The 10,023-nt window shown below is 37.0% G+C and overlaps 1 protein-coding gene across 1 annotated transcript in view; it reads left to right on the top strand.

Moving 5' to 3' along the window:
- The window catches only part of IL13RA1 (interleukin 13 receptor, alpha 1), a 63,130-nt gene that overhangs the window by 36,006 nt on the left and 17,101 nt on the right, over positions 1-10,023 (top strand). Inside the window, exons 7-10 of the mRNA XM_014534184.1 lie at positions 2,348-2,395; positions 2,670-2,802; positions 5,956-6,052; positions 8,836-8,920. Of these exons, the coding sequence (XP_014389670.1) occupies positions 2,348-2,395; positions 2,670-2,802; positions 5,956-6,052; positions 8,836-8,920 (363 nt within the window). The remainder of the gene's footprint in view (positions 1-2,347; positions 2,396-2,669; positions 2,803-5,955; positions 6,053-8,835; positions 8,921-10,023) is intronic.

Raw genomic sequence — 10,023 nt, 5'->3', positions numbered from 1 at the left:
TTTTTTTTTTTTGGTGTGGTGAGAACACTTGAAATATTTCACAGCAAATTTCAAGTATACAATACAGTATTATTAACTATAATCACCGTGCTATCCATTAGATCTTCAGAACTTATAACTGAAATCTTATACCCTTTGATGAACATCTTCCCATTTTTCATATCCCCTAGCCTCTGGCAACTACTACTCTATTCTCTGCTTCTATGAATTTGACTTTTTCAGATCCCACATATAAGTGAGAGCATATAATATTTGTATATAATATTTGTATTTCTCTGTCTTATTCCACTTAGCATAATGCCCTCAAGTTTCCTCGAAGTTATCACAAATGGCAGGATTTTTTTCTTTTTCATGTCTGAATAATATTCCTAGGTGCCACCTCTTCTTTACCCATCCATTAATGATACTTAGGTTGTTTCCACATCTTGACTATGGTGAATAATGCTGCAGTGAACATGGAGTGCAGATATCTCTTCAAGATCCTGATTTGTTTTCCTTTGAGGTCCTGATTTCATTTCCTTTGGATATATTCACAGAAATAGGATTTCTGGATCATATGGTAGTTCTATTTTTAATTTTTTGAGTAACCTCCATACAAAAAAAGATTATTTTTCCCCCATATTTTTAATTTTTTTGAGGAACCTCCATACAAAAAGAAAAAAGATTCTCCCTCCTCCCCCATATGAATATGTAATACTGTATTCCATAGTGGCTACACCAGTTTACATTCTCACCAATAGTGCACAAGGGTCCCCTTTTCTCTACATCCTTGACAACACTTATTTGTTGATTTTTTAATAATAGCCCTTTTAATAGGTATGAGATGGTATCTCATTGTGTTTTTGTTTTGTATTTCCCAATGATTAGTAATAGTGAACATTTTTTTCATGTACCTGTTGGCCAGAAATAGACAGATTTTCATGTGTGGTGTTTTACTCAGTTTTGAAATATTTGTATTTTAGGAACTGATTATTTTTTTTTACATCAGACAGCAAGTGACTTAAATTGTGTGGAGTAAAATTTTACATTATATTTTCTGTAACCTAGTTATTTTTCATATATTATACTATCCACAAGGGAGAATGATTTCTTTTTCTTATTTTAATTTGTAATTGATGTATGAGAAAAATTACACAAATCATTATATGCAGTTCAATGATTTTCCACAAGTGATTTTGCAAATAATTTTTCACTTACATAACCAGCACCCCAGAAGCCACATCATGACCCCTTTTGGTCACTACCCTCCCAAAGAGCAACTATTATCCTGACTTCTAATCTCAGAGATTCGTTTTGTTGACTCTTTTTAAACTTTATATAAATTAATTATAGTGAATTTACTTTTGTGTGTGTGTGCCTTCTTTCATTGTGTTATGTTTATGAGATTGACTGATATTCTTGCCTGTAGTTGTAGATGGTTCATACTCATTGTATTCATTCCATTATGCCAATATTTCTTGGTGTACATGTGCATACATTTTGGTTGGGCATATATGGGTCGTAGGATTACATCTGATTCTCTCTAGTAAATAGTATCAGTTTTCCCAAGTGGTTTTGCTAATTTACACTACTAAGAGCAGAAATTGACAGTGCTAGAGCCTTCATATCCTCACCTACAGCAGTCGCCAACTTTTCGGACTTCACGGACAACCAGTGGTCCGCAGACCACCGGTTGGCAACCGCTGCTCACCAACGCTTGGTATTTATTGTCTGATAGGTGTGTGTATTGTTATCTTGTATATTTAATTTGCATTTCCCTGATTAATGAAATTGAGTAGTTTTTCATGTTTACTGGCAATTTGAATATCCTCTTGTGAAATGCGTGTTCAAGTCTTTGGCCAGTTTTTTCATTGGGTTGTCTGTCTTTTCCTTATTAATTTGTGGAATATATGTACATATGTGTGTATTATGTATAAATGTAATTATATATTATATAATACATATATGCAAGTCCTTTGTCAGAAATTGCAAATATCGTCTCTCACTCTATGCCTTACCTTTTTATTTCCTTAATAGGCTATATTTTTAATTTTAATATAGATGGCTTTATAAAAAATGTTTTCTTTATGGTTAATATTTTTTATCCTATTTAAGAAAATTTTTAAAAAAATATTTTTTACTGATTTCAGAGAGGAAGGGAGAGGGAGAGAGAGATAGAAATATCAATAATGAGAGAGAATCATCAACTCTACGGTACATGAGATGACACCCAACCAACTGAGCAATACCAGCCAAGGGCTGGTACTCTTTTAATGGAATAAAGGAAACCTTGTTAGAAATGGTTAATTCATGTAAAATGTGATTTTTAAAAATATTTTCAGTTGACTCATTATTTTATATTTTCAAGGTTGAAGAACCCACATGTGATAGTTCAGAGTTTGAGGAAAACCTGGAGGTCAGTAAATTCAACTTTAACTATTTGGGCTTAAACACATAAGAGTAGTTGGGGATAGGGCTGGGTGAGCATAGCCTAAATTTGAACTGCTTTGTTCTGTGTATTATTGTCCATTTTTATCCAGGAGTTAAAGTCAGATAATTTGGAGTACAATTCAAGTCTTAATCATATACAGAATTTGGTCGATAATTATATTTAAGATTCGGAAGCAGAGAAAGAGAATAAACTATTAATATTACTTGTGTGTGTGTTTGTTTGTTTTTTTAATTTTAAGGGTACAATTTGTTTCCGGATTCCTGGTGTTCTTCGTGATACTTTGAACACAGTCAGAATGAGAGTAAAAACAAATAAGTTATGCTATGAAGATGACAAACTGTGGAGTAATTGGAGTCCAGCGATGAGTATAGGTAAGGGAACAGGATTTCATTCAAATTTAAACCATTGATGCATGGAAACTAAGCTGAAGCAGAAAATAGGATGGGAAAAGGGACATTCTATATTCTTAATGTCAGCCAGTGAGTATTACAATTGAAATGTATTTTCTGTTTAATTACTGTCAAATAACCCAATTTGCAATATACAGCGCTTTGAAAATCCATAATGCAAATGGTATTCTCTTCTCTTCTGTCCTGTCTCCATCTTTAGAAGGTAGGCATGATTAATTCTACAGATTATACAATGCTAGAGGACTTAGCTTATATGTTGGTGATAGAATCAAGAATAGAACAGTGATCCTTGATGGCATTTAATAGAGATAAACCTGTATCTAGGTTTGAAAAAATCAGTTTCATTTATTAATTGAGAGGCTGAACAAGCTATTTGCCAGGCTCAAGTATAGGATTGAAAAGACGTGTGCTTTATGAATGTGTGTGTTGTAGGATGTGTATAGGGTTTTGTTTGACTGTAAACTCAAAGTGACTCAACATTGGATCCTTAAGTATTCCTAAAGGCACATGCAGTCATAGGCAGCAGTGACAATGCAGCACCTAAAACAAAGGAACGTGGGAGGGTGGGGCACAGTGTCCTGTGCACATCAAGTGTGCTGTATTCATTCTGGGCACCACATAGGAGGTGCATCAGCAGACTGCAACCTATTCTTGAAAGAGCGTAATCAGGGTGTTGAAGAATCTCAAAATTTAGGGAGAAACACTTGATGAAGTAAGCTTTGGGGAGTCATGATTAATGAATTCTAACATTTTAGGTATTTTCAGGTGGAAGAGGGAATAGACTATCTTTTTTTGTGGCTCCTTGGGGGCAAAAGAAGACCAACTTAAGGACTTTCTAACAGCTATCTAACAGAGAGACAAGTTGTTAAGGTAGTCAATTCCCTATTAATTGAGAAATTGAACAAGCTATGTGTCAGACATGGTTGTATTAGTTATCTATTGTTGCATAACAAATTATGCTAAAATGTAGTGGCTTAAAAAACACATATTTACTAATTCAGTTTCTTTCTGTGTGTCAGGATTCTGGGCACAGGTTAGCTAGGTAACTCTGGCTCAAGTTCTCTCATGAGGTTACAGTCAAGCTATCAGTGTGGACTAGAGTCTCATCTGAAGGCTTGACTGGGGCTGCAGGGGTCCTCAAACTACGGCCCGCGGGCCACATGCAAATACAAATATTGTATTTGTTCCCGTTTTGTTTTTTTACTTCAAAATAAGATATGTGCAGTGTGCATAGGAATTTGTTCATAGTTTTTTTTAAAACTATAGTCCGGCCCTCCAACCGTCTGAGGGACAGTGAACTGGCCCCCTGTTTAAAAAGTTTGAGGACCCCTGGGCTAGAGAGTCCACTTCCAAGATCACTACTAATGTGGTCATTGGAGAGCCTCAATTCCTCTCTGGTTGCTGGAGGGGGGGTTATAGCAGATTAAATTATATCCCCCCCCAAAAAAGATGTGTTTCAATTTCAACTCCTGTTACCTATGTGTGTGACCTTATTGGGAAGTAGAGATTTGCAGATGTATTCAAATTGAAATGAGATCATACTGGATTAGATTAAGCCCTAAAACCAATGACTACCATTCTTATAAATAGAAGAGAGGATACATAGAAACACAGAGATACACACATAGCAAAGACCATGTGAACATGGAGGCAGAGATTGGAGTGCTGCAGCTACAAACCAAGAAATGCCAAGGATTCTGGGAGCCACCAGAATCTAGGAACAGGCAAAGAGGAATTATTCTCTAGAGCAGCCGTGGGCAAACTACGGCCCTCGGGCCGGATCCGGCCCGGTTGAAATGAATAAAACTAAAAAAAAAAAAAAAAGACCGTACCCTTTTATGTAATGATGTTTACTTTGAATTTATATTAGTTCACACAAACACTCCATCCATGCTTTTGTTCCGGCCCTCCGGTCCAGTTTAAGAACCCATTGTGGCCCTCGAGTCAAAAAGTTTGCCCACCCCTGCTCTAGAGCCTTCAGAGGGAGCATGTCCTTGTTGATACCTTCATTTTGGACTTTTAGTCTCAAGAACTGTGAGAGAGTATGTTTCTGTTGTTTTAAGCCAACCAGTGTGTAGTGATTTGTTACAGCAATTCTAGGATATTAATACAGAGGCATTCCTCAGTTCCTCGCCATATGGATCTCCCCCTAGGGCTACCTAGTGACACAGCAGCAGCTGGCTTCCCCTAGTGAGTGATCCAAGAAAGAAAGAATATATCAGAGAACACCCAGTATGGAAACCACAGTCTTTTATAACCTGATCTTGGAAATGATATTCCATCACTGTTGCTGTTCAGTTCTTTACAAATGAGTCAATTAGTCTAGCCCACCCTCAAGGGGAGGAGGTTATATAAGGGTGTGACTATTAGGAGGCAGGGATCATTTGGGGTCATCTAAGAGGCTGCCTAAAACAATGATGCTATGCCTTGATGATGCTTTCTAAATGTTCATGTCCTAGTGGAAAAGATAAGCAAATAAATAGACATATAGTTCACGTGTTAGGTGTAACAAGGCATTAAATTCAAGACTTTGAATTTGGATAGTGCTGAATTTGAGGCTTGACTCTATCACTTACTAAACCCGTAGGGACAAGCTAGTGAACTGCTCTGAGCCTTGCCCTTCTCATCTGTATAAATGGGAGACAGTATTATCTATTTCTGTAGCATAGATATACACATGTAGAAGCACCTAGTATGGTATCACACATATAGTAGCTGCTAAATTAAGAATAGTAGTAGTGCTAGTTGTTGTTAGGATTATTTTAGGTGGTCTAATAGTATTAAGTAACCAATAAGAAAAGATAGTCACTGTTAATGAGATGATGTGTTTAACAGATATAACATCTTCGTTAATAGTGTCTGAAACCTGTTGCAATATCTTGGTTTCAGATAATTTTTAAGGTGTTTATTCATTCATGGAATTTTTGGCATTAGAGCAAGACCTCCCCCACTCTTAAGATAACAAAGGATAAGTTAATTGAAGGGTTTTGGAAAATAGTTTGGGGCAGAGGGCAGAAATATCTGTGACCTCACTACTCTAATAGAGCTGTTGCTTGGTTTATTTCTAAAACAATTTTATTTCTCATATCTTTCTGTTTGCTTTCCATTTTCCAGGTAAGAAGACCAATCCAACACTCTATATCACCATGTTACTCATCATTCCAATCATTGTTGCAGGTGCAATCATAGTCCTTCTGCTTTATCTAAAAAGGTAAGGCAGCTGCCCAGGCAGGCTTGACAGTTTCTGCTAGCCTGGTTGCTATGGTTATTACTCTGTGTGGGTGTTTGATGTTTGCCCAGTGTATTAAAAGCATTTGGGTTATAACTGACTTTTGATAGTATGGCATGGCAAAGAGGTATCATTATGCCCATTTTATGGTGAGGGAAGTGTTAGTTGAGTTTTCCAGGCTCTGCTCAGGCACTGCTTTCTTTGCATGTGTTTAGAATTGTTGCTAGGACTTATGTTCACTCTATCCTTTCAGATGTCTAATTTATTGACAGTTAGTTGGTAGCTGTTGGAATGAGGTTTTAAAAATGGAAACTATTGCTCATTAAATGACTTGTCTGGTATGAATGCAAAGCATGTTGCTACTTAATGCTGTAGGAAAGAGCTTCACCATGTTGAATGTAATATACAGTATTCATTCCTTGAGAATGTTTTCCCTTCTCTATTTCACTATAGGGACTAGTCTGGTGCCATCATTTGCTCTTTCAGTAAATACCTATGGTTGAAATAAGGTTATTAAGCTGGGTCTAAACCAATATTTTATCATCATGTCAATAGTTATTCAACGTACATTTATTGAGTGCCTATTTATGTGCCAGTCACTGTCCTCATTGCTGGCATTACAGCAGTGAACAGGACAAAGTCCCTATCTACATTCTAGGGGGATGAATATATATATATATATTTTCCCAAAAATGTATACATACACTTTAAACAATTATAAAGGCAGTGTTTATTAAAATACATTTCATTTTCAAACATGAGCTATGAGCTGGTAAAGTATGTATACATTTTGGGGGGATACCCTGTATATATAAAACAAATTAAATTAGATATAGATAGATATAGATATAGATATAGATAGATACAGACAGACAGATAGATAGATAGATAGATAACAAATCACAAATACTGTGACTTCACATAGCGAGTAGTAAAGTTATGGGGTGATGTGGAGAAAGGCTAGATATTCAGAGAAAGAGTATTCCAGGCCAAGGGAACAGTAAGTGCAAAGGCTCCAAGGTTGAGATGAGCTTTGTGTGTCTTATTGGAGTAAAGTTTGCAAGGGAGAAAGTGACAGGAGATGAGGCTGGAGCGGTGGCAGGGCTAGATCACGTAGGCCATGGCAAGAAATTAGATTTTATCTTAAGCATAAGGGGGAAACATTGGAGAATGTGATTTACTGTCACAAAAGATCACTATAGTTGCTGAGTGAAGAATGGGCAAGCATAGAAGCAGCAGATTAGAAGATATTGCAGGGTCTGAGGGGAAAGGTGAGGGTAGCCTCGGCTAGGTGTTGGCAATGGAAGTAGTTAGAACTGGTCTGATGTGAGATATATTTTGAAGATAGAATTGATAGCACTAGCTGATGGATGCTTCTCTGTGGAGATGTGGGGGAAATTGAAAATTCAAGCATAACTCAAGATTTTTGGCTTCAGCCAACTAAGTGAATGCTGGATCCATTTACTGTGTACATGATAGAGAAATTTGTGAGGAGAGCTGGCTTTAATGTAAAGGTGAGAACTTCAGTTTTGAACATAAGTTTGAGATGCCTATTAGGTATCCCAGTAGAGATGTTAAATAGGTAGCTGTATACATGAATCTGGAGTTTAAGAGAGGTCTGGGCTGGAGATAGAATTTTGGGAGTCCTTGGCATGTGAATGGATTTAAAGCACTAAGACGTAAAGAAAGTGCTCATGCATATGAGCATAACCAATGGACACAAGACACTGGGAAGGGGTGAGGGCATGGGGAAGTTCAATTGGAAAAAAAAAGGAGACATATGTACTTTATTGTTTAAAGTACTTTATTGTTTAAAGTACTACTATTTGTAATACTTTAAACAATAAAAAAATGACCAAAAAAAAGAGAAAGTGCTCATAAAGTGAGGGAGATAAAGAGGACAAAAGGCTGACCCCTGGGGCACACCAATGTGTAGAGACCTCAGAGATAAGGTAATCCACCATCTCCATGTAAAAATAGAGCAGAGAAGAAAAAGACAGAAAAGGAGTAATTTACCCTGTTTTTAGGAATACAATATTATGTTTTCCAAAATTATTAATAGCAAGCTTCCATCTGATCTATGAAAACTAAAGCATTATTATTATTAAATGATAGGGTATCACACACACAATCATAACTATGTGAGTTGATGAATGTTAACTAGATTGATTGTGGTGCTCATTTCACAATGTATACATATATCAAAGCATCGAATTGTATATACACCTCAAATATATACAATTATTTGTCAAGTATATCTCAATAAAGCTGTAAAAATTTTTAAATGGTAGGGTATAAGTAAGTCTGCCTATCCTGAAAGTCTCCTTTCTCCACCCATACTTGATCCTATTTGGACATTGATTTCTCAGCTTGTTTTAGAAATTTCTTCACAACTGCTCTATCACTATAGATCATTTGCATACCATGTCTTCAGTCCAAGCCTTCTTCTTTCTTTTTTTAAAAAAATATGTTTTTACTGATTTCAGAGAGAGGAAGGGAGAAGGAGAGAGGGATAGAAACATCAATGGTGAGAGAGAATCATTGATCGGCTGCCTCCTGCACACCCCCTGCTGGGGACTGAGCGTGCAACCCGGGCATGTACCCTGATGGGGATGGAACCATGGCCTCCTGATTCATGGGTCGACACTCAACCATTGAGCCACACCAGCCAGGCTGTCCAAGCCTTCTTTTAATATGCTGTATTTAAGTATGATGTTCCTATGGGGTGAAAGATTTGGTAAAAAAATGTCTCTGTTTTCTTAAAGGCTCAAGATCATTATATTCCCTCCAATTCCTGATCCTGGCAAGATTTTTAAAGAAATGTTTGGAGACCAAAATGATGACACCCTGGTAAGCTCTGACTCCATGAGATTCAAAATTGTTTTTTTGGGGGGAGGCTGTGGGATTTGTTTTAACTTTGAGATATATATAATAGAATTTATGATTTTAACCATTTTTAAGTGTACAATTCAATGGCATTAAGTACATTTATAATGTTGTGCAACCATCATCACTATTTCCAGAACTTTTTCATCATCCCAAACAGAAACTGTGCCCATTAAACCATAACTCCCCATTCCCCCCAGCCCGTCCTAGTAACCTCTATTCTACTTTCTGTGTTTCTGAATTTGCCTATTCTAGGTACCTCATATAAGTGGAATCCTTTATTATGTGCCCTTTTCTGTCTGGCTTCTTCCACTTAGCATAATGTTTTCAAGGTGCATCCATGTTGTAGCATGTTTCAGAATTACATTTCTTTTTTTAAAATATATTTTTATTGCTCTTTAGAGAGGAAGGGAAAGGGATAGAGAGATAGAAGCATTGATTAGAAAGAAACATCATTGATTGGCTGCCTCCTGCACGCCCCCCACTGGGGACCAAGTTCGAAACCCGGGCATATGCCCTGACCGGGAATCAAACCAACAACCTCTTGATTCATGGGTCAATGCTCAACCAGTGAGCCACACCAGCTGGGCTAGAGTTACATTTCAAAACTGGTTATTTGAAATTACATTTTGTTTAAAATATTAATGAAGAGCTTATTGAAAATGTATCTCAGTCCACACATAGCATTTAAGAAGTCCCGAGAATACTCTGTCCGTCTCATATCACTTGGCTTCATTCTCTCTCTGGGATAGGGGACATATTTGATCCAAACCTGCGGGGGCGGGGGGGGGGGGGGAGAGCCTCTGTTATGAAACTAGCCTAATAGGCAAGGCTCTGACTCCTGGATAATTTTTACAGCTTGATTTGTGGAAATAGAAAAATAGGGTAAACAACTGAAATAGATTTTGCTCATGCTGTTGTCTGGAAAACTGGCCTCTGAATGCATGGAAATAAAGCAAACCACCCCAACTGTTTTTTTTTTGTTTGTTTGTTTTTTCTGTACATCAGATTATTTATTCACTTGATTCTTAGATTCACTTGTTGATAGATGCATGTTTGTTGTTCAC

This window comes from Myotis brandtii, unplaced genomic scaffold (assembly GCF_000412655.1).
Source record: "Myotis brandtii unplaced genomic scaffold, ASM41265v1 scaffold126, whole genome shotgun sequence".
NCBI classification, from domain to species: Eukaryota; Metazoa; Chordata; class Mammalia; order Chiroptera; family Vespertilionidae; genus Myotis; species Myotis brandtii.
Note: the sequence above shows the minus strand (reverse complement) of the source record. Positions and strands in the feature narration are given on the sequence as shown.